Source organism: Diadema setosum, chromosome 3, assembly GCF_964275005.1.
Source record: "Diadema setosum chromosome 3, eeDiaSeto1, whole genome shotgun sequence".
Lineage (NCBI taxonomy): Eukaryota > Metazoa > Echinodermata > Echinoidea > Diadematoida > Diadematidae > Diadema > Diadema setosum.
In genome coordinates, this window is record NC_092687.1 from 29,408,003 (window position 1) to 29,435,131 (window position 27,129).

The 27,129-nt window shown below is 36.7% G+C and overlaps 1 protein-coding gene across 1 annotated transcript in view; it reads left to right on the forward strand.

The window, feature by feature from the left end:
• The first annotated feature begins 5,576 nt into the window (after positions 1-5,576).
• Positions 5,577-27,129, forward strand: part of LOC140226510 (uncharacterized) — a 29,773-nt gene continuing 8,220 nt past the window's right edge. Inside the window, exon 1 of the mRNA XM_072306969.1 lies at positions 5,577-5,677. Within this exon, the coding sequence (XP_072163070.1) occupies positions 5,629-5,677 (49 nt within the window). The 5' untranslated portion in view covers positions 5,577-5,628. The remainder of the gene's footprint in view (positions 5,678-27,129) is intronic.

Sequence of the window (27,129 nt, forward strand, 5' to 3'; positions counted from 1 at the left end):
TTGTAGCTGTTTGTACCGCATTGGTATAAGATTATTGCAATTTACAGTGTTTCTGCTTTAATTCAAAATTTCATTTTACTGATTACCAAGCAAAGAAACAGCGGCTGAGATACCATACAAGAGTGAAACGTATTATTTAAAAGAGAGGATTCTCATATTACTTGCAGATGTCACAAACATATTTTATTCAAACAATTGTATAAATTACTCTTTCTAACACTCTGAATACCGAACTATCAAATTTATCATTGTGGGTTCAAGTGCAACAAGTTTTGTTTGAACGTTGATGAGGCATGTTTTATGTACTTTCAGAACCCTTTATAGTGAAACCTTATCTATAGTGAACCTTTTAGTGAAGAACAAAATCCTACGAAATTATTAAGCGTTATTCTTGATTTAACTTCGACTGCATTCTATAATTTATAGGCCTACAGAACAAAAGTGGTGTATAGCAGCAACATCAGGAGTAGCGATAGGTAAATCAATCGAAACGAAAGAGGATGAACTAAGAATTTACCTTAACATACTATTTTTTTTGTATTCATGTTCCATATTCCACATTTTATACAAGTTTTATATTTCATTTGATTTTGAAAAAGAAATATTTCTAGCACGATGAGTTGAAACAAAATTGCACAAATGTATAAGGACGTATAATTGACGTGTAATATGAGGAACCCACTAAAAAGCAAAGCTTGTAGGTTGTGGGTTCCAGAAATATAGGCTTTTAGTACAGTATATCAATGTCAAAAGTGATGTAACATGCAAAAATACAAGATGTCGAGAATGTTATAAAGTTTACGGAAAGTACAAAGTATTGTATGATGTTTATGATTAAACTTAAGGTATCAATGCTAAGAAAAATAGCACGTTGATGAAACTAATGAAGTCATCCGAGCGAGGCATCATTTGAGTATGCAGAAAGTTTTCAAGTGATCACGGCAAAATAATTAAACGTAGGATTTTAGAAAATTGGCTTTAAGATTTTGTTTAAAGGAACTTAAAGAACTTGATTGCAACCGAACCGAATCTAGCTCATTCCAGAAAGAAGGGCCGGTCGATGTGATTGTCTTAAGGACTAAAACTGTACGAACAGGGGAAAAATGATAGGATTTACTGTGTCTTGTAGGGTAAGTATGGATATCACTGTTTTTGCACATAAAGAAAAGAATAGTTAAGTGGGTTTTCTGACTACTTGTTCGTTATCGATTTATATAATTTACAGATCCATCTACCTTACATAATACAAACATTGAAATGAAATCAGTATAACTCGCCTTCAAAATAACATTCATCTCAAAATAAAATTGTATGTCTATGTTAGTATTCAAAACTAGCTTGTTTGTATTTCCTCGCGCATTAAGTACTTGTATATGTGACATTATTGTGATGGTATGAGGTTATAATCTTGTTTATTGTTTGGCCGATTTGGCAGCAATCCATAACACTATAAAGCAAAACAAAATGAATTTATGACATAAGATCCTATTTTGAGGCGACTTGTACTGATTTCATTACAATGATTGTGTTATGTCGGGTTGACGGGTTTGTATACTACAAGTGTTCTTCGATAATGAACAAGAAGTCGGAAAAAATGCTTTGGCGAAGGCTACTCTTCATAACAGGTAATGAAGTATGCTACAGAGTAAATTCTTAGTGCATCTTCTTCCGTGTCTCTCGTTTACCATGTAGCTAACCCGATGCTACTGTGTGTTGTAGACCACCTTTGCTCTACATAACCTTGACAAAATGTTCGTTAGTCCCAAAACGTACCACATATGGGTCCGTTCTGAATTCAATGTTTATTGTATTGGTTTACTATATTTAAATCGCAGTTGATTCGTTTCCAGGAAAAAAGACGTATGCATCTAACCTAATTGACTGCCTATGCATCTAAAGGTAACCCAATTGACTGCCGGCGAAGCGGAACAACTCTTCATTCAGAACCTGTACAGACTAGTGTGTATTTTATATACGGAGAAGCAGAATATTGGCCTACCAGCATTTCTCATGTTTGTGCATAGGCCTACTCCCAAAATCAACCTCTAACGGTGCAAAGTGATTTGAAGCTGGATGAAAGGCAAACAAAAAAGTTGAGCAAATGAAGAGTTCGTTCGCAAAAACCGATAAGTCCATTTTTGAAGATTTTGAAGTACGGTCTCTGTCATAAAGTACAAAATAATACCTTTTAAATAGGTCACTACATATAAAGGTACATTTTTGAAGTTATGGTCAAAAGAAGCACAAATTTTCTTATTATTCTCTTTATTATTCTTGATCTTTAATCGCAAATATCTCCATTTGGCAAATATGGACTTACCGGTTTTTGCGAACAAACTCTTCAAATTTATACCACAATTGAAATGACCGTTATTAGAGGTTAATAGCAAATAAAAAGAACATTATCCTACTCATTGCGAGTCATGGTTGAAAGGAACTTGTTTCACTTTAACTTAACTATGGAAGGGGTTCCAAATCATATCAAGTAACTATAGACGCAACGACGAATGTTTTTTTCACCTACAAGGCTAGCATACCTCACCAATTGTATGAAAAACCTTATAGTTAATTTCATCTTTGTGTAACTTGTCTGTCGAAAACACATTAACGTATGATTGTAACTAATTCTCCCTGGTGAAAACTTACAATCAGAGTTTATACCTATGCAGAAATCTATGTCTTGAAAATAATATGACCTTTATTATACAACTATGTCAATATGTATAATTTATATACTAGGTGTTGCAAAAAAAAAAAATCCCACTTTTGATTCTTAATATTTCAAAAATTGTATATCAGACAAAACTGTCATTGATAGGAGTAAAAGCTGAATAGTGTACAATTTAGTCGGAGGGGATTTTAATATGAAATCCTGTATCAGTTTCATGAAATGTATGATTTATTTCAATGTTAGGTTTCAGATTTTGATCAAATTTTACCCCTCTGTACCAAACTTGAACTTTACACAGGAACCAATGATGTGTATGTGAGTGTGTGCTTACAATGTCCCTGAACAATGGACATGGCTACCACCTGTTCTGAGCTCTGCTGCAAGGCACATGAATACTTTATTACTTATCCTTGTGGATTGCCCTGAGCAATGCTACTCTCAATTCATGACACATGACACAGTGACAAGGACGTGAAATGCATGCACATAAAAAAAAAGTAAGCACATGTTTCCATGTGCTTGCATACACCACATTTCAGAATGAATAAAGACTAATATGTAATAGGGCATTCCAATCCTAGCCATTGTCCAGGAAATGTCGGCGTATCAACAACACACCAATAACCCCTGTGCAAAGTTGAAGTTTTGTACAGATGCTCGAAAATAGAGCAAAATCTGGAACCTTATTGAAAGATTAATAAGATAAAACTGAATCAAGCTTTCATTTTCAAATTACCTCCAACAAAATATTGTGCACTAATCAGCCGATTGCTCATATCAATGTTAGTGTTATCTGATATACAGTTTTTGAACTTTTACGGATCGAAAGTGGGATTTTTTTTTATAACACCTAGCATATACATTCACTCATTCATTCATTCAAATCGGTCAGTCAAGAGAAAACCCATTTCGCAATCTGTCAACCATTCCTCTACCCTCATCTATTGTTCTCGATGACACAATATTACGTAATACTAAATCCTCATCGATCTCGAGCATGATGGGAATCTTGCAGGGTACCTGCCGTTCCATCTGTTTTTATGCCTCCGCCACGAAGTGGTGCCGGAGGCATTATGCTTTCGGGTTGTCCGTCCGTCCGTCCGTAATGAATTTTGTGGACAAGGTAACTATCAAGACCTGTTGAGGTATCCTAATGAAACTTGGCATGTATGTGTATTAGGGGGTGAAGTTGTGCCTATCAACTTTTGGGTGCACATGCTCAAAGTCAAAGGTCAAAAGGTCAAGGTCAAATACATAAAATTTCACTATTTCCACCATATCTATTGAATGCCTGAAGATACTTTCTTGAAACTTAGTGTATACATGTATTACCCAATTAAGATTCTCTGGTAAAAAGTTTGGGTCATGAGGTCAAAGGTCAAAGGTCAAAAGGTCAAGTAAAAATATCAAAACTTCTTTTTTTCTCCGTGCCTTGGAAAATTGTTCAAGGTATCTTCATGGAACATAGTATATACATGTACTGACTGGAAGTGATTATCTAGAGAATGTAGGGTTCATGGGGTCAAAGGTCAGGGGTCAAAGGTCAAGTGCAACACTTCAAAATTTTACTATTTCCCTCATATTCATGCAATGCCAGCAGGGTTGTTATTTTTTTACACTTGGTGTATGCATGTGTAACCTAACAGAAATTCTCTGGAAAGCTTTTTTTTTCTTCTTTTTTTTTTGCCTCAAAGGTCAAAAGGTCAAAGATCATGTGAAAGTGCTGAACTAACTTTTTCCTCCATATCTCGAAGTGGCTCAAGTTATCTTGAAACTTAGTACATATTATGCATGTTCTGCCTGAAAGTGATTATCTTATGAATTTTAGGGTCAAGGGCCAGATGAAAATGGTAACAATTTACCATTCAATTCAGAAATTGCACTTTTTCTCCACACCTGTACCTTGAAAATTACTCAATGCCTAAATGTATGAATGGGTCAAAGTCAAGTTAAAGTCCTTAAATCCCTAGATACATGCTCTCCTATTCATCCAATTAAACCTAGGTCAAGGAAGGTGAACATTCAACACATTTGTGACAAACTTGTCATTTCAATATTTTGCCAATTTTGTGAAAATGTAATCACACATTGCCCACATGTACTATCTAGACCTATTGGGAAAATCATGCATTATGGCGAAGGCATACCAGTCGCCAAAGCGACATTTCTAGTTGTTTTTGTTTTTTTACCCTTTGCCAACTGTAATCGGCGGCGACAACAACATCATTCAATGGCAGTTTAGGGCATAAAGACAGAATAATATGGCATCGATATGTTCCTCATAGGAAATACATTTGGTTGTAAGTGCAGCCTCCCCAGATGCCAATATTTGCTTTGGAAAATCTTAAAGGGGAATTTTAGGCTAGCTCCAAGTTATTTTGAGAAGAAAGTGTATAATGCTACACATGCGTAGGGGAATGAAAATTTGCTTTAACTTGGATAAACAGAGAAAAAATTGTTCAATACTTTTTGCAGTTCTCAATTAGTTGATACGAATATGCAATGGATGAGCTTGTATCACAATTATCATATCACCTCACAATCTTTCATTTATCGTCCCCCTCCCAAATAAAAGAAAAAAGAAATAGAAAATATATAACTTTTGGCAATATAAGCGTAATACATGTATATCACGATAATTATATTATCATATTGTACTATTATGTTACTCTATCTCAGGCTAAATAACTTCAAACTACAAACACATTGGTGTTTTAGTGTAGACATTTGCTTTATATTTGTTGAAAACTCTGTTGCTATGGTAACCAAATATTATGAAAATACATCTGGACGAAATATTTGGATCAAACTATTTTACTTCCTCATGTTTTGTAGCAACGCTCATGCAATTCGGCAGACATGCTGTTCTTTGGATCAAGTGAAGCAGGACACCATGTTTCGAACATGTTCTCATTCTTCTTATTGATTTTGTCGACTCACTGTAGGAATTCTCCAATATGATGCTTCTTCTGGCTTCGATGCTGCTGTGTAGCGGACTCTCAAGCGGTGAGTCATCCCATCCAATCCCATCCAGTCTTAAAGGGGATGGCTACTAACTGATCAGTGGGATTCAGTGGAATTGCTGGGGGATGAATGTTCCAGTCCTTGTGGGATTCATTATATATCTATTGTTGTGTGAAAATTATTTCATTCGGAATGATCTCATATTCAAGTAATGTGCAGTTCATCGTTAAAGGACATGTCCACCTTCATATACATAAGGATTGAGAGAATGCAGCAATATTAGTAGAACACATCAGTGAATGTTTGAGGAAAATTGGACAATCCGTTCAAAAGTTACGAATATTTTAAGTATCTGCCCAGTCACTCCTGGAAGACTACTACAGTGTATGATGTCACATACGTACAACTATATAAGGAAAATAAAAAGAGAATTTCACAAAACTTTACTTTTTGAATAAAGTGCACATTTCTTCGACTTGCTACTGACATATGTTAAGGGTAATATTATTCCCCCTGCCTTCTGAAAGAGAAAAGTCGAGTGTTATTTTGTTATGCGAGAAAAATGGAAATATGTTGAATTTTCTTTATTCTTTCCGTGTATCGTTGTACTCATGTGACAAAACAAGCTATAGTAGTCTTTTCATCCAGCCGTGACTGAGCAGAAACTTCAAAAATTCATAACTTTATAACGGATTGTCCGGTTTTGCTCAAACTCTCACTGATGTGCTCTACTAATATTGCTGCATTCACTCAACCCACATGTCTATGAAGGTGAACTTGTCCTTAAACGATCGCCCCGTCACTGTACAGGCATGCTAACCTAGAAACATTAAACTGCACATTATTTGAATATGAAACCATTCAGAAGCAGATAACTTTCACACAACAATAGATATATAATGTACTCTTAAATGAATCCCACAAGGATTGAAACAATCATCCCCAAGCATTCCCACTGATTCCCACTGATCACTTACTAGCCATCCCCTTTAACCAAATACTGGGGAAGACAAACTCTGCCTGATATTGATATTATGTTTTTCCTTTCGATTTCGAAAACAAAAAATCATCATTAGTCATTCGTTTTCATAATAAGTTCATTCAAATTCATACGTTTCAATGGGTGTACTGACTTTGGGTAAACGATTTCACTTTTAATGCTTTCAGATCAGTTTTTAGGCACCCATATCAGCTTTTTATTCATTTCTTTATTTTGTTTCTGCATATATTTACTGTTCAACTATGAATACTTTCGAAAATGTACATCTTTGTTTTCATTAAGGTCATCATAGATTTTTACTTTGCATTATACTAAGTTCTTATATTTTCATGTGACATTTCTATCAATATTGCGATCATCATACTTCTTTATGATCTTCAATTTACCTACTTATTTGCATCATTTTGGTGTGATCCACATGTTTTTTTTTTAAACATTCAATTCAGTTGAAATATACAATTTAATAGACATTTTGCATAATACAGATTTAATTCGAATGATACTTTCATGTACTTGTTTGCCCATATGGGAATTTGAATGCTCGTAAAGAGATGTGACAGGTGGAGATGAAGTTGAATAACCATCCCAAATATGTATGGCCATTCGATGAATTGGAATGCGCAAAAGCGATACCGGTTGCAAACATATACAATTTCAACGAAGAAACACGGTTCTGAATGACGGTATTCACCTGAATGAATTAAACAAAAATCAATTCTTGTTGCATTTAATTGAATGACACAATAATGAAATTGACGGGGAAAATAAGAACAGAAAAGGTCAATATATTTTCAAACAAACAGACAAATTATATGATACACGTATATATATATATATATATATATATATATATTTATATGAAGAGTTTGTTTGCAAAAACCGATAAGTCCATATTTGCCAAATGGAGATATTTGCGATTAAACGTCAAGGAAAATAAAGAGAATAATAAGAACATTTTGGCTTCTTTTGACCATAACTTCTAAAATATACCTTTATATGTAGTGACCAATATATCATTTAAAAGGTACTATTTTGTACTTTATGACAGAGATCGTAATTCAAAATCTTCAAAAATGGACTTATTGGTTTTTGCAAACAAACTCTTCATATATATATATATATATATATATATATATATATACATATATATGATATACATATACATTTGTATACACTCAGCCAAAAAAAAAATGACTAAAGGCCAACATATTTTCACACTTATTTATCTTTTATAAAAATCAAAATGACAAATCTAATTCAAACTTTAGCAAGAGAGAACACACGCTTGTAGCTCTACAAATTGCAAAACTTAAAACCAAATAAAAAACAAAAACAAAAACTATATAATTCCATTTCAATGAATATAATATAGTAATTTGCAATGAATTAGCTTAAAAAGAAATAAGATCTATGACGTCTTTGGATAGACGCTTGCGTATTCCTGTGAATGCTTTTAAAGAGTTTCAAAACGGGCTTAACGCAAGTCTGTCGTCAGGTAAAGCCGTAACATAACATAACATAACCATAACAAGACATGTTCTTGAAGTGATGACAAAAATTTAACTTATTTTCTTATTATTTTAACCGCAAATATCTCAGCTGAAAAAAAGTATGGAGTTAGATCGCTTTGCGATATTGCAATAATCTGTTGACAATTTATGTTGTGTAGTTTTTTTTTTAAGTTTCAGGAGACTGCAGTATTTTGTGAAATCGATGCAGGACAACGATATAAACAGAATATTAACTCAATTCAACATTATTATTTTTATATTTTCTAGCAAAATGAAAGAGAACTTGACTTGCCACTACATAGCGAGAGAAAAAAAAATATTCCCCATAGAAGATGTATCAGACACAAAGCAATGGGAATTATGTATTTTTTTTTGTATTTCATAGGCAATTTATATACTATCGTCGGCATTATGCCAAAAGGGCACTAATAGTGTACAAAGTCTATAGCGTTAAGGGCCTTTTGGCATAACAGTGGATGTGGCTTAAGGCCCTTTTGCACAAGACCGACGTTATACTATACATATCATTATATATATCGATAAATATACATATATGGGTTGATATATGCATGTAATTGTATGTGAGGAGACAGACAGAAAAAAAAAGAAGGAACATTAAAGGATTTGAACAGAATCGTACAGACAAACGCAATCACAAGTTGTACAAGTCTACCTACAGACACATGTAAACTGACGCCAATAAAGATCATGCAAGGTCACAATCCTTTTGCTCATTGAGTACAACCTTATAGTAGTAGTAGTAGTAGTAGTAGTAGTAGTAGGCCCTATAGTAGTAGTAAAAGTAGTAGTAGTAGTAATAATAATGATGATAATAATAATAATAATAATAATAATAATAATAATAATAATAACGAGATATGAAACTCGTCACACTAAGGACGAGTTAGGTGATACGCCTGGGGTCATCAGATGTCGGTCATCCGTGATCGACAAAGAAAAGAATGTGATATAGGCACCTTGAAATTATTCAGCGTGCATGCAAATCCGTTTCTCTAACCACTCGGCCACGGGACATCCACGGAAATGGTTAGGCAAAAAAAAAAATGTATAGATATTACAGGGGGAAAAAGTCAATGCCCCCTCAACAAACGGGGCCGCGTGAACATGTATTGCATTGCTAGACGGAAATGCGGCCTTGTAACGACTGATGTCGCTATGCCATTTCTGGCGACTTGGGAAAAATACGTGCCGTAGACATAAAACCTATAATCGGCTGGTTTTGATACCTTGCCTTTAATCACAATTTTCAGTGTGATGACGTCATCAAAGTACGAAACAAGCCAGTTCGGGGTTCCACTTTGAGCATGAGCAGAAAAAGGTCATCTGTACCAGCAGAGCATGGTGGTTTTTAAATTCACTGAGATAAGCATCTGTAATGTAATGATTATTCAACTGATCCCTATAAGTGGTGCTTGCCAGCACATCCACATGACAGCAAAAGCGGTGTCTGACAATATCAATAGAAAGAGATTGTTAATACATTCAATGCAAAATAATGAAATGGATGCTTTCCAAAATGTCAATGGAAGGATCATTCTGGTCACCTGGTCTATGCAAGTTCATCCTTTGTTTGAACATGACTGATGAATTCCATAAATTGTTACGTTGGGCAAGCTCATGCCTTCTGTCGCTTGAAACTAGTGGAGTGCCTAATCAACTGAGAAAGAAGAAAGGTCATTTGTACCCATGTGCCCATGAGCTAACCCCGAACTGGCTTATTGACATGGTCTTGAAAGACAATTTTTCAAAGTACAACACCTCCGTCGTCGTCATTACATACTATGATCGGTTTGACAAAGTCAGCCTGCAAAAGTTTGCAGCAGTCGAAGCAATGTGGTCTCCAACACAAAAAAGAGGGATATTGTGTGTGTGTGTGTGTATAGGTGCGTTTATATACGAACTTGACTTCTACATGGACGAATATGTAATACACCATTGAAGAAAAAAAAGTAAAATAGCAAAGTATTTTGTTTCGTGATCTTGTGGGGTTCGAACCCGCACGTATGCAACCTCACTTCTCTGAGACGTCGCCTTTAATCACTCGGCCATACGTCTCGACGAGAAAATATGACGAACGTAAACTTATGTGTGTGAAAGATGAATCAGGAATCGTTTCGTCCACATTCCATTCTCATTTTCAGTTTTAAACTGCATAATTGTCAACCTGATGAGGAGATTTCAAAGAATAAAATGCATGATTACTGCAGCTTATTGTCTCAGCTACAACATACTTTAGTTTCAGAGGAAACGAAGCAAAATCAGCTGAGATAAAGGTGCTTAAACGTTGTCAAGTCAATGCATGGTTTAAAAGAAAAATCACCTCCCATAGACATAACACGTAAACTTGTCCGATTTTGCGTCTTTACCTCTAATCACAATTTTCAGTGTGATGACGTCATCAAAGTACAAAACAATGACATGGTCTTGAAAGACAATTGTTCAAAGTACAACACCTCCGTAGTCGTCATTACTTATACTATAATCGGTTTGATAAAGTCAGCCTGCAAAATTTTGCAGCAATCGAAGCAATGTGGTCTCCAACACAAGAAAGAGGGATATTGTGTGTGTGTGTGTGTATAGGTGCGTTTCTATACGAACGTGATTTCTACATGGACGAATATGTAATACACCACTGAAGAAAAAAAAAAGTAAAATGGCTAAGTATTTTGTTTCGTGATCTTGTGGGGTTCGAACCCGCATGTGTCATGGTATACCCTACTGTAAAGTCATGTAATGTCGTTGTGTTTCTACTGTCTTGTTCTCTCCTGTCTTTGTGAAAAAAAAAAAAAAAAAGTTTAATGTATTCACAAGAATCCTTTCGAGTGGTTCACAATTTACAAGCATGCTTTTCAGTGAACCTCTCAGTTCTTTCTTTTTTTTTTTATCCTCCAAACATAACTTTGTATTTTGCCGGTATGCATGTATAATTTCGTATTTGTTAACCATTATCTACCATGTAAAGTCGAATACATGCCTATGTTATATCTTCTGATACATTTCGTGTTATGTTTGACGAAAAAGAAAGAAGGAATGAAATAAATGAAATGAAAATGAAAATGAATGAATGAATGAATGTGTGCAACCTCACGTCTCTGAGACGTCGCCTTTAACCACTCGGCCATACGTCTCGACGAGAAAATATGAGGAACGTAAACTTATGTATGTGAAAGATGAATCAGGAATCGTTTCGTCCACCTTCCATTCTCATTTTCAGTTTTAAGCTGCAAAATTGTCAACCTGATGAGAAGATTTGAAAAAAAATAAAATGTATGATTACTGCAGCTTATTGTCTCAGCTACAACATACTTAAGTTTCAGAGGAAATGAAGCAAAATCAAGTGAGGTAAAAGTGCTTGAGCGTTATCGTCTATGCATGGTTAAAAAAAATCCCCCCATAGACATAACACATAATCTTCGCTGATTTTGATATCTTGCCTTTAATCACAACTTCTAGTATGATGACGTCATCAAATTAGAAAACATCGACATGGACTTGATAGACAATTGTTCAAAGTATAACATATTCAACGTATGTCGTCAGTTTGGTATTGACTGGACGATCAAACACAGGAACATGAGGCAGCGATTAGTAATCTTCGCTGATTTTGATATCTTGCCTTTAATCACAACTTCTAGTATGATGACGTCATCAAATTAGAAAACATCGACATGAACTTGATAGACAATTGAAGGGGTCGATGCAATATAGTGCTAACCCACACAATGTTCATTTTGAGATAATCGCTGTTGAATGTTTGGAAAGTCCATACATTGTATATTGATAAAACATGAATGCATGCATTTTTTACCATCTTATTGGTTGAATTCAAATATGATATTTTCACGGAGGTTAGAGTGAAGGATAAGGATTATGAAAATGCTTAATCGTGTCATTAATTCCCAATCAATGACATCCCTACTATAGGCATATCATAATTTCTCATCTAAAATCAATGGTCTATAGGATTCATGCACCATTACTTGTATAGTGCATAAACTTTGCTTTTTAAGCTTTGAGTGAAACGTGTCATAGCATAATTCTGTAATTCCATCAGCAGTGATTGACATAATGAAGAAGAAATATATATCACATTGAACGCTTGAACCTAACGGGGGGGGGGGGGGGGGTATTATAGCATGATACTCGGTTTTTTACTGCCCAGCTAGATGCCAACAACATCCATCACTCACGGCTACGCATAGAGAAACAGCCATGGCGAAAATAAAACTTTGCTTTCTCATAGGCACAATGACACAGAACCCCGTCAAACACACTTTTCTTGGCAGGGATGGACATGAAAAAGTTCATTACTAATACTAAACAGCGTATGCATTCCATTCATGTGGAGCTAGATACCTCTATAGCAACATAAAGCCTGTCTTCAACTCCGTTGATAGAACAATGACAACCTGAAATTTCAAAGAGATGAGCGAGACGCTATATACACCTGGCCTAGAGTTAATTTATTCAGTTCTCATTCCTACTTCAAGTTGGGTTATGTTATTGTAATCATTCCCATCTGCAGTATAACAAAACCAAAGTGAGGGAAAAGGGGAGAGAAAACCGAGAGGTGGCAAAAGGAAAACTGCATGCACAACTGCAATCCATAGCATTGCGTGTGACAAGTGAAACAAATGTTTTAGTTGTTATAGCAGTGTTTTATGAGCATAAACAGACAAATAGACAGACAATGTCAAATTTAAAAACCATCAATTTAATGTCAGAGAAGATGGTAAACAAGATGCATTGAAACCGTAACTAAATCGAACATATTCAGATATAACATTCTTGAATTAAAAACAAGATAAAGAAAAATAATGTCCACGTCAGGATTAAAAAAAAAAAAACGCCGCACGAACATGCATTATATTCTTGATGCAAAGTTCCAAGGATTGTCTCATTAATTTAAAAGCAATGATTCCCTTACCACCACCAGCACCACACCACAATGACGTCTCTAAAATCAATGGTAGCACATATCATTGTATCTTGCATTGAATTAGCTCCCTTTTCCTAAACTACCAGTGAAACGTGCCATATTATATGGTGTAATTCGATCAGTAGTGATTGACTTTAAAGAAGAAAGATAATGCAACAAATTGAATGCTTACCACATTGCTTATAGGGCTATTCCAGTTTGGTACTGATCTGTTCTATTCTCCCAGATGCCAACAACACATATCACCTATGGCTAAACTAGTGAAACAGCCATGACGAAAATAAACGACAGAGAACCCTGTCAAAATCACTACACTAATTGGAAAGGTATTGCCCGAAATTCCTCATATAATATGAAGCAATATCAAGTCACTTCCTTCCCTGCCTGTCTTTAACTCCGTTTTTGTCAAACAATAACAACCTGGAATTCTAAACAGATAAGCGAGACGCCATACACCTGGACTAGAGTTAATTAATTCAGTTCCCATTCCTGTTAGTTATGTAAACGTACACGTTCCTAAATATCCTGCTACAGTATAACAAGAACAAAATCTAAATGAAGAGAAAAGGAAAGAGAAAAAGAATGGTAGCAAGCGTGGCACTGTTTCAAGGGGCAATTTACAACATTACGCGTGACAAAATTAATGAAGCAAACCCAACCTCCAAACTCCAATACAAAACAAGGGAAACAGAGTAGCTGTGTTCATGACATCAGAGTAAAGCTGAACTGCTGAAAAAAAGAAAAGAAAAAAGCAATAAAAGGAAAAAGTCCTGCGGGACTCGATTAACTTCTCTCCTTCCGGTCGGGCATTATAAACACGCAGCGTGCTAAGCGATTCTGCCACACGGAAGATCCGAAGATCCTGTGCGAAACTTAAATCTATCTATGTATGCTATACACAACACAAATTTACATTGATATTCAGTTTTTTGGCGATATACGTCAAGTGACTGATAGCGCTGTTCAACTTCCCACGAGTGGCCGCGTGGATTCGATCAATATACAGTTACAAAGATAAATCGGGAATCGTTTCGACCAGATTCCATTCTCATTTTCAGTGATCGACAACGAAAATAATGTTAAGTAGCGACTTGAAGTATAATATAATATTGAGAAATATTCGTGAAGTCCAATTCTTTATGCAGTCCTACATAATTCAGATGAAATTGTTTCTGTCATGCAACCAATTGAAAATTTCGTGTGGTGTCGGCGTGTCCAAGTAAGTTGATTGGAAAGGATATGTGAATGAATATTTACCAATAGGTCTTTATATTGTAAAAAAAAAAAAAATCAAACATGGCCATGCGGTCTTTTAAGAGCCATCTTCACTTTAACATTTGTAATTTCAAGTCCAAGTTGCCAGTCAAAGCAATGTGGTCTCCAACACAAAACAAAGGGATATTGTGTGTGTGTGTGTGTGTGTGTGTGTGTGTGTACGTTTACATGAAAACGTGATTTCTACATGGACGAAGGTGAATACTCCATAAAAGAAAAAAAGCAAAAGATGTAAGTATTTTGTTTCGTGTTCTTATGGGGTTCGAACCCGTACGTGTGCAACCTCACGTATCTTGTGACGTCGCCTTTATCCTCTCGGCCATACGTCTCGACGAGAAAATATGAGGAATGTAAACTTATGTATGTGAAAGATGAATCAGGAATCGTTTCGTCCACATTCCATTCGCATTTTCAGTTTTTAGCTGCAAAATTATCAACCTGATGAGGAGATTTGAAAAAATAAAATGCATGATTACTGCAGCTTATTGTCTGAGCTACCACATACTTAAGTTTCAGAGGAAATGGAGCAAAATCAGCTGAAATAAAGGTGGTGAAACGTTGTCAAGTCAATGCATGGTTTAAAAAAAAAATCACCTCCCTTAGACATAACACGTCAACTTGTCTGATTTTGAGTCTTTACCTTTAATCACAATTTGAAGTATGATGGTAAGTCTTCTCGAACTAAGAGTGTGGAACGGAAGCTTCTACGTGAAAGATGAATCATGACGATCACCCGTGACCGACACATCTTTAAAGGGATCAGTTATTAGAGGTGGAAGACCTCGTGCCAAGATATTGTTTCAGCAATTCCAAAGCAATGATACCCTTACATTTAGGTATACCATAATTTCCCTCTGAAATCATTGGTATTATTCATGTACAATTGCTTGCCTTGTCCATAAACTTTGCTTTATAAACTTTCAGTGAAAGGTGTTATAACATAATTCTGTAACGCCATTAGCAGTGATTGACTACATAAATAAAGATATATCAAATTGAACGCTTAGCGCGTATAAAAGGGGGATTTTAGCCTGATGTTGTGTTATTCACTGCTCAGATACCAACAACACTCATCACCTACGGTTACGTATAGAGAAATAGCCATGGCGAAAATAAGGTTTTCCTTTTCTTTGGCAGATAGACACACAACCCCTTTGAACACACTATAATTGACATGGAGGGACATGAAAAAGTTCATTACTACTACTAAACAGTGATGCCTTCTACTCATGTGGCACAAGATACCTCTATAGCAGCATAAAACCTGTCTACAATTCCGTTATTGGGTCAAACAATAGCAACCTGGAATTTCAAAGAGACGAGCGAGACGCCATACACCTGTCCTAGAGTTAATTTATTCAGTTGCCATTCCTGCTCCAGTTGAGTTATGTAAATTATTTTCCAACCTGTCTTGTGCAGTGTAACAGGAACAAACGTAGAGAAAAGGAAAGAGAAAACGAAAGGTGGCAAGCGGGGCACTGTATATCAAGGGCAATTTACAACATTACGTATGATAAATGAAGCAAATCCAACCTCCAGCCTCCGACAAAAAAAAAAAAAGGGGAACTTGAGTGACTGTGTGTCGTGGGGTAATGACATCGGAATGAGGCTGAACTGCCAAAAGAAAAACAAAGAAAGAGAGAGAGAGAAAAAAAAAAATAATAGCGTCCTGCGGGTCCCGAACATCTCGTCCTAAGGTAGTGCATAATGACCATGCAGCGCGCTAAGCGACTATAAAGCCACACGGCTGTCCCGAAGATTGGATGTGAAATTCATATCTTTATATCATTTACAACATGAAAAAGTTCATTACTACTACTAAACAGTGATGCCTTCCATTCATGTGGCACAAGATACCTCTATAGCAACATAAAACCTGTCTACAACTCCGTTATTGGGTCAAACAATAACAACCTGGAATTTCAAAGAGATGAGCGAGACGCCATACACCTGGACTAGAGTTAATCAATTCAGCTCCCATTCCTGCCAGTTATCTAAACGTACATGTTCCTACCTATCCTGTTACAATATTACAAGAACCAATGAAGAGAAAAGGAAAGAGCAAACGAAAGGTGGCAAGCGGGACACTGTAACAAGGGGCAATTTACAACATTAAGTGTGACAAAATTAATGAAGCAAACCCAATCTCCAAACTCCAATACAAAACGAGGGAAATAGAGCAGCCGTGTTCACGGGTTACGTATACTTGGTAAAATAATACGATAAATGACATCGGAGTAAAGCTGAATTGCCGGAAAAAAAAAAAAGAAAGAGAAAACTTCCGCGGGAGTCGAACTTCTCGCCTTCCGGTATGGCGTTATGAACACCCAGCGCGCTAAGCGATTACGCCATATGGCTGTCCTGGAGATTCTATGCGAAACTTAAATGTATGATTATACTGTCGTGACAGTGCTGACTGAGATGGCGCTATTCAACTTCCCACAAGTGGCCGCGTGGATTCGACCAATATACAGTTGCAAAGAACAATCGGGAATCATTCCGTACAGATTGCATTCTCATTTTCAGTTTTTAACTACAAAATTGTCGACCTGATGAGGAGATTTGAAAATATAAAATGCATGATGACTGCAGCTTATTGTCTCAGCTACAACATATTTATGTTTCAGAGGAAATGGAGCAAAATCAGATGAGGTAAAGGTGCTTAAACGTTGTCAAGTCAATGCATGGTTTGAAAAAAAATCACCTCCCATAGACATAACACGTAAACTTGTCTGATTTTGAGTCTTTACCTTTAATCACAATTTCTAGTATGATGACGTCATCATATATCAAAACCATCACATGGACTTGAGAGGCAAATGTTCAAAGTACAACATATCTGAATTTGGGATAATATTGAGCTTAAACAACAGAGATACGAGCAAATGAATGTCAGAAACAGTACCTCAAAAAAATCAATTCCACTTTTTTTATATAAAATGACGATTTGATGACGTCATCGCGTTTCTCTGGCAATATTGATACTTGGAATGTTATTTACAATTCATATGCTTTTGTAATATGCAATAGAAATATAGGGTCAACGGACGATTTAAAGAGCTATGACGAAATAAACAAAGACATGTTTTTTCACTATATTTGCAGAAAGACGCGCGTGCGGAATTTCAACTTTGACGCCTGTGCATTCCTTTGTTATGGGTCGAAATCGATCGGAAATCAATGGATACTGTTACTCAAAGTATCAGGAATCCAAATCAGTCAAAAAAATTGCATTTCCATGTTTCTTAAGCGCTCTGCGCGCGAAATTGCGCGGACGGACGCGCACGCGAGAAAATGTTTGAAACGCTTATAATTGTCTGAAACTTCGAGATTTCCCATTGGGAAGTCATTTTGAGCCTTTTAAAATTTTGACGCGCGCTTACGCGCGCCTAATGATGACCTGGGTAACTAGCGTTAGAAAGTAAGATAGAGCGTGACCTGAACTTTATGTCCAGCGAAAATGATACAGAAATGACATCTAGTTATGAAGTTATGATTGATCATGTGACAAGGTCCGAAAATCACAAAATGGCGCCTAGATGACGTCATAGATATGTTACTGTCATGAAAACCTTATTGTGGCTAGATATTGTTATGAGACATGTTGACTGAAAATGTCATGTCATTCCGTGATGTCATTGTTGAGATATTGACGACACAAAATGTGGCAGAAAGAAAGAAGAATAAAAAACGAGATATGAAACTCGTCACACTAAGGACGAGTTAGGTGATACGCCTGGGGTCATCAGATGTCGGTCATCCGTGATCGACAAAGAAAAGAATGTGATATAGGCACCTTGAAATTATTCAGCGTGCATGCAAATCCGTTTCTCTAACCACTCGGCCACGGGACATCCACGGAAATGGTTAGGCAAAAAAAAAATGTATAGATATTACAGGGGGAAAAAGTCAATGCCCACTCAACAAACGGGGCCGCGTGAACATGTATTGCATTGCTAGACGGAAATGCGGCCTTGTAACGACTGATGTCGCTATGCCATTTCTGGCGACTTGGGAAAAATACGTGCCGTAGACATAAAACCTATAATCGGCTGGTTTTGATACCTTGCCTTTAATCACAATTTTCAGTGTGATGACGTCATCAAAGTACGAAACAAGCCAGTTCGGGGTTCCACTTTGAGCATGAGCAGAAAAAGGTCATCTGTACCAGCAGAGCATGGTGGTTTTTAAATTCACTGAGATAAGCATCTGTAATGTAATGATTATTCAACTGATCCCTATAAGTGGTGCTTGCCAGCACATCCACATGACAGCAAAAGCGGTGTCTGACAATATCAATAGAAAGAGATTGTTAATACATTCAATGCAAAATAATGAAATGGATGCTTTCCAAAATGTCAATGGAAGGATCATTCTGGTCACCTGGTCTATGCAAGTTCATCCTTTGTTTGAACATGACTGATGAATTCCATAAATTGTTACGTTGGGCAAGCTCATGCCTTCTGTCGCTTGAAACTAGTGGAGTGCCTAATCAACTGAGAAAGAAGAAAGGTCATTTGTACCCATGTGCCCATGAGCTAACCCCGAACTGGCTTATTGACATGGTCTTGAAAGACAATTTTTCAAAGTACAACACCTCCGTCGTCGTCATTACATACTATGATCGGTTTGACAAAGTCAGCCTGCAAAAGTTTGCAGCAGTCGAAGCAATGTGGTCTCCAACACAAAAAAGAGGGATATTGTGTGTGTGTGTGTGTATAGGTGCGTTTATATACGAACTTGACTTCTACATGGACGAATATGTAATACACCATTGAAGAAAAAAAAGTAAAATAGCAAAGTATTTTGTTTCGTGATCTTGTGGGGTTCGAACCCGCACGTATGCAACCTCACTTCTCTGAGACGTCGCCTTTAATCACTCGGCCATACGTCTCGACGAGAAAATATGACGAACGTAAACTTATGTGTGTGAAAGATGAATCAGGAATCGTTTCGTCCACATTCCATTCTCATTTTCAGTTTTAAACTGCATAATTGTCAACCTGATGAGGAGATTTCAAAGAATAAAATGCATGATTACTGCAGCTTATTGTCTCAGCTACAACATACTTTAGTTTCAGAGGAAACGAAGCAAAATCAGCTGAGATAAAGGTGCTTAAACGTTGTCAAGTCAATGCATGGTTTAAAAGAAAAATCACCTCCCATAGACATAACACGTAAACTTGTCCGATTTTGCGTCTTTACCTCTAATCACAATTTTCAGTGTGATGACGTCATCAAAGTACAAAACAATGACATGGTCTTGAAAGACAATTGTTCAAAGTACAACACCTCCGTAGTCGTCATTACTTATACTATAATCGGTTTGATAAAGTCAGCCTGCAAAATTTTGCAGCAATCGAAGCAATGTGGTCTCCAACACAAGAAAGAGGGATATTGTGTGTGTGTGTGTGTATAGGTGCGTTTCTATACGAACGTGATTTCTACATGGACGAATATGTAATACACCACTGAAGAAAAAAAAAAAGTAAAATGGCTAAGTATTTTGTTTCGTGATCTTGTGGGGTTCGAACCCGCATGTGTCATGGTATACCCTACTGTAAAGTCATGTAATGTCGTTGTGTTTCTACTGTCTTGTTCTCTCCTGTCTTTGTAAAAAAAAAAAAAAAAAAAAGTTTAATGTATTCACAAGAATCCTTTCGAGTGGTTCACAATTTACAAGCATGCTTTTCAGTGAACCTCTCAGTTCTTTCTTTTTTTTTATCCTCCAAACATAACTTTGTATTTTGCCGGTATGCATGTATAATTTCGTATTTGTTAACCATTATCTACCATGTAAAGTCGAATACATGCCTATGTTATATCTTCTGATACATTTCGTGTTATGTTTGACGAAAAAGAAAGAAGGAATGAAATAAATGAAATGAAAATGAAAATGAATGAATGAATGAATGTGTGCAACCTCACGTCTCTGAGACGTCGCCTTTAACCACTCGGCCATACGTCTCGACGAGAAAATATGAGGAACGTAAACTTATGTATGTGAAAGATGAATCAGGAATCGTTTCGTCCACCTTCCATTCTCATTTTCAGTTTTAAGCTGCAAAATTGTCAACCTGATGAGAAGATTTGAAAAAAAATAAAATGTATGATTACTGCAGCTTATTGTCTCAGCTACAACATACTTAAGTTTCAGAGGAAATGAAGCAAAATCAAGTGAGGTAAAAGTGCTTGAGCGTTATCGTCTATGCATGGTTAAAAAAAATCCCCCCATAGACATAACACATAATCTTCGCTGATTTTGATATCTTGCCTTTAATCACAACTTCTAGTATGATGACGTCATCAAATTAGAAAACATCGACATGGACTTGATAGACAATTGTTCAAAGTATAACATATTCAACGTATGTCGTCAGTTTGGTATTGACTGGACGATCAAACACAGGAACATGAGGCAGCGATTAGTAATCTTCGCTGATTTTGATATCTTGCCTTTAATCACAACTTCTAGTATGATGACGTCATCAAATTAGAAAACATCGACATGAACTTGATAGACAATTGAAGGGGTCGATGCAATATAGTGCTAACCCACACAATGTTCATTTTGAGATAATCGCTGTTGAATGTTTGGAAAGTCCATACATTGTATATTGATAAAACATGAATGCATGCATTTTTTACCATCTTATTGGTTGAATTCAAATATGATATTTTCACGGAGGTTAGAGTGAAGGATAAGGATTATGAAAATGCTTAATCGTGTCATTAATTCCCAATCAATGACATCCCTACTATAGGCATATCATAATTTCTCATCTAAAATCAATGGTCTATAGGATTCATGCACCATTACTTGTATAGTGCATAAACTTTGCTTTTTAAGCTTTGAGTGAAACGTGTCATAGCATAATTCTGTAATTCCATCAGCAGTGATTGACATAATGAAGAAGAAATATATATCACATTGAACGCTTGAACCTAACGGGGGGGGGGGGGGGGTATTATAGCATGATACTCGGTTTTTTACTGCCCAGCTAGATGCCAACAACATCCATCACTCACGGCTACGCATAGAGAAACAGCCATGGCGAAAATAAAACTTTGCTTTCTCATAGGCACAATGACACAGAACCCCGTCAAACACACTTTTCTTGGCAGGGATGGACATGAAAAAGTTCATTACTAATACTAAACAGCGTATGCATTCCATTCATGTGGAGCTAGATACCTCTATAGCAACATAAAGCCTGTCTTCAACTCCGTTGATAGAACAATGACAACCTGAAATTTCAAAGAGATGAGCGAGACGCTATATACACCTGGCCTAGAGTTAATTTATTCAGTTCTCATTCCTACTTCAAGTTGGGTTATGTTATTGTAATCATTCCCATCTGCAGTATAACAAAACCAAAGTGAGGGAAAAGGGGAGAGAAAACCGAGAGGTGGCAAAAGGAAAACTGCATGCACAACTGCAATCCATAGCATTGCGTGTGACAAGTGAAACAAATGTTTTAGTTGTTATAGCAGTGTTTTATGAGCATAAACAGACAAATAGACAGACAATGTCAAATTTAAAAACCATCAATTTAATGTCAGAGAAGATGGTAAACAAGATGCATTGAAACCGTAACTAAATCGAACATATTCAGATATAACATTCTTGAATTAAAAACAAGATAAAGAAAAATAATGTCCACGTCAGGATTAAAAAAAAAAAAAACGCCGCACGAACATGCATTATATTCTTGATGCAAAGTTCCAAGGATTGTCTCATTAATTTAAAAGCAATGATTCCCTTACCACCACCAGCACCACACCACAATGACGTCTCTAAAATCAATGGTAGCACATATCATTGTATCTTGCATTGAATTAGCTCCCTTTTCCTAAACTACCAGTGAAACGTGCCATATTATATGGTGTAATTCGATCAGTAGTGATTGACTTTAAAGAAGAAAGATAATGCAACAAATTGAATGCTTACCACATTGCTTATAGGGCTATTCCAGTTTGGTACTGATCTGTTCTATTCTCCCAGATGCCAACAACACATATCACCTATGGCTAAACTAGTGAAACAGCCATGACGAAAATAAACGACAGAGAACCCTGTCAAAATCACTACACTAATTGGAAAGGTATTGCCCGAAATTCCTCATATAATATGAAGCAATATCAAGTCACTTCCTTCCCTGCCTGTCTTTAACTCCGTTTTTGTCAAACAATAACAACCTGGAATTCTAAACAGATAAGCGAGACGCCATACACCTGGACTAGAGTTAATTAATTCAGTTCCCATTCCTGTTAGTTATGTAAACGTACACGTTCCTAAATATCCTGCTACAGTATAACAAGAACAAAATCTAAATGAAGAGAAAATGAAAGAGAAAAAGAATGGTAGCAAGCGTGGCACTGTTTCAAGGGGCAATTTACAACATTACGCGTGACAAAATTAATGAAGCAAACCCAACCTCCAAACTCCAATACAAAACAAGGGAAACAGAGTAGCTGTGTTCATGACATCAGAGTAAAGCTGAACTGCTGAAAAAAAGAAAAGAAAAAAGAAATAAAAGGAAAAAGTCCTGCGGGACTCGATTAACTTCTCTCCTTCCGGTCGGGCATTATAAACACGCAGCGTGCTAAGCGATTCTGCCACACGGAAGATCCGAAGATCCTGTGCGAAACTTAAATCTATCTATGTATGCTATACACAACACAAATTTACATTGATATTCAGTTTTTTGGCGATATACGTCAAGTGACTGATAGCGCTGTTCAACTTCCCACGAGTGGCCGCGTGGATTCGATCAATATACAGTTACAAAGATAAATCGGGAATCGTTTCGACCAGATTCCATTCTCATTTTCAGTGATCGACAACGAAAATAATGTTAAGTAGCGACTTGAAGTATAATATAATATTGAGAAATATTCGTGAAGTCCAATTCTTTATGCAGTCCTACATAATTCAGATGAAATTGTTTCTGTCATGCAACCAATTGAAAATTTCGTGTGGTGTCGGCGTGTCCAAGTAAGTTGATTGGAAAGGATATGTGAATGAATATTTACCAATAGGTCTTTATATTGTAAAAAAAAAAAAAATCAAACATGGCCATGCGGTCTTTTAAGAGCCATCTTCACTTTAACATTTGTAATTTCAAGTCCAAGTTGCCAGTCAAAGCAATGTGGTCTCCAACACAAAACAAAGGGATATTGTGTGTGTGTGTGTGTGTGTGTGTGTGTGTGTGTGTGTACGTTTACATGAAAACGTGATTTCTACATGGACGAAGGTGAATACTCCATAAAAGAAAAAAAGCAAAAGATGTAAGTATTTTGTTTCGTGTTCTTATGGGGTTCGAACCCGTACGTGTGCAACCTCACGTATCTTGTGACGTCGCCTTTATCCTCTCGGCCATACGTCTCGACGAGAAAATATGAGGAATGTAAACTTATGTATGTGAAAGATGAATCAGGAATCGTTTCGTCCACATTCCATTCGCATTTTCAGTTTTTAGCTGCAAAATTATCAACCTGATGAGGAGATTTGAAAAAATAAAATGCATGATTACTGCAGCTTATTGTCTGAGCTACCACATACTTAAGTTTCAGAGGAAATGGAGCAAAATCAGCTGAAATAAAGGTGGTGAAACGTTGTCAAGTCAATGCATGGTTTAAAAAAAAAATCACCTCCCTTAGACATAACACGTCAACTTGTCTGATTTTGAGTCTTTACCTTTAATCACAATTTGAAGTATGATGGTAAGTCTTCTCGAACTAAGAGTGTGGAACGGAAGCTTCTACGTGAAAGATGAATCATGACGATCACCCGTGACCGACACATCTTTAAAGGGATCAGTTATTAGAGGTGGAAGACCTCGTGCCAAGATATTGTTTCAGCAATTCCAAAGCAATGATACCCTTACATTTAGGTATACCATAATTTCCCTCTGAAATCATTGGTATTATTCATGTACAATTGCTTGCCTTGTCCATAAACTTTGCTTTATAAACTTTCAGTGAAAGGTGTTATAACATAATTCTGTAACGCCATTAGCAGTGATTGACTACATAAATAAAGATATATCAAATTGAACGCTTAGCGCGTATAAAAGGGGGATTTTAGCCTGATGTTGTGTTATTCACTGCTCAGATACCAACAACACTCATCACCTACGGTTACGTATAGAGAAATAGCCATGGCGAAAATAAGGTTTTCCTTTTCTTTGGCAGATAGACACACAACCCCTTTGAACACACTATAATTGACATGGAGGGACATGAAAAAGTTCATTACTACTACTAAACAGTGATGCCTTCTACTCATGTGGCACAAGATACCTCTATAGCAGCATAAAACCTGTCTACAATTCCGTTATTGGGTCAAACAATAGCAACCTGGAATTTCAAAGAGACGAGCGAGACGCCATACACCTGTCCTAGAGTTAATTTATTCAGTTGCCATTCCTGCTCCAGTTGAGTTATGTAAATTATTTTCCGACCTGTCTTGTGCAGTGTAACAGGAACAAACGTAGAGAAAAGGAAAGAGAAAACGAAAGGTGGCAAGCGGGGCACTGTATATCAAGGGCAATTTACAACATTACGTATGATAAATGAAGCAAATCCAACCTCCAGCCTCCGACAAAAAAAAAAGGGGGAACTTGAGTGACTGTGTGTCGTGGGGTAATGACATCGGAATGAGGCTGAACTGCCAAAAGAAAAACAAAGAAAGAGAGAGAGAGAAAAAAAAAAATAATAGCGTCCTGCGGGTCCCGAACATCTCGTCCTAAGGTAGTGCATAATGACCATGCAGCGCGCTAAGCGACTATAAAGCCACACGGCTGTCCCGAAGATTGGATGTGAAATTCATATCTTTATATCATTTACAACATGAAAAAGTTCATTACTACTACTAAACAGTGATGCCTTCCATTCATGTGGCACAAGATACCTCTATAGCAACATAAAACCTGTCTACAACTCCGTTATTGGGTCAAACAATAACAACCTGGAATTTCAAAGAGATGAGCGAGACGCCATACACCTGGACTAGAGTTAATCAATTCAGCTCCCATTCCTGCCAGTTATCTAAACGTACATGTTCCTACCTATCCTGTTACAATATTACAAGAACCAATGAAGAGAAAAGGAAAGAGCAAACGAAAGGTGGCAAGCGGGACACTGTAACAAGGGGCAATTTACAACATTAAGTGTGACAAAATTAATGAAGCAAACCCAATCTCCAAACTCCAATACAAAACGAGGAAAATAGAGCAGCCGTGTTCACGGGTTACGTATACTTGGTAAAATAATACGATAAATGACATCGGAGTAAAGCTGAATTGCCGGAAAAAAAAAAAAAAAGAAAGAGAAAACTTCCGCGGGAGTCGAACTTCTCGCCTTCCGGTATGGCGTTATGAACACCCAGCGCGCTAAGCGATTACGCCATATGGCTGTCCTGGAGATTCTATGCGAAACTTAAATGTATGATTATACTGTCGTGACAGTGCTGACTGAGATGGCGCTATTCAACTTCCCACAAGTGGCCGCGTGGATTCGACCAATATACAGTTGCAAAGAACAATCGGGAATCATTCCGTACAGATTGCATTCTCATTTTCAGTTTTTAACTACAAAATTGTCGACCTGATGAGGAGATTTGAAAATATAAAATGCATGATGACTGCAGCTTATTGTCTCAGCTACAACATATTTATGTTTCAGAGGAAATGGAGCAAAATCAGATGAGGTAAAGGTGCTTAAACGTTGTCAAGTCAATGCATGGTTTGAAAAAAAATCACCTCCCATAGACATAACACGTAAACTTGTCTGATTTTGAGTCTTTACCTTTAATCACAATTTCTAGTATGATGACGTCATCATATATCAAAACCATCACATGGACTTGAGAGGCAAATGTTCAAAGTACAACATATCTGAATTTGGGATAATATTGAGCTTAAACAACAGAGATACGAGCAAATGAATGTCAGAAACAGTACCTCAAAAAAATCAATTCCACTTTTTTTATATAAAATGACGATTTGGTGACGTCATCGCGTTTCTCTGGCAATATTGATACTTGGAATGTTATTTACAATTCATATGCTTTTGTAATATGCAATAGAAATATAGGGTCAACGGACGATTTAAAGAGCTATGACGAAATAAACAAAGACATGTTTTTTCACTATATTTGCAGAAAGACGCGCGTGCGGAATTTCAACTTTGACGCCTGTGCATTCCTTTGTTATGGGTCGAAATCGATTGGAAATCAATGGATACTGTTACTCAAAGTATCAGGAATCCAAATCAGTCAAAAAAATTGCATTTCCATGTTTCTTAAGCGCTCTGCGCGCGAAATTGCGCGGACGGACGCGCACGCGAGAAAATGTTTGAAACGCTTATAATTGTCTGAAACTTCGAGATTTCCCATTGGGAAGTCGTTTTGAGCCTTTTAAAATTTTGACGCGCGCTTACGCGCGCCTAATGATGACCTTGGTAACTAGCGTTAGAAAGTAAGATAGAGCGTGACCTGAACTTTATGTCCAGCGAAAATGATACAGAAATGACATCTAGTTATGAAGTTATGATTGATCATGTGACAAGGTCCGAAAATCACAAAATGGCGCCTAGATGACGTCATAGATATGTTACTGTCATGAAAACCTTATTGTGGCTAGATATTGTTATGAGACATGTTGACTGAAAATGTCATGTCATTCCGTGATGTCATTGTTGAGATATTGACGACACAAAATGTGGCAGAAAGAAAGAAGAACGA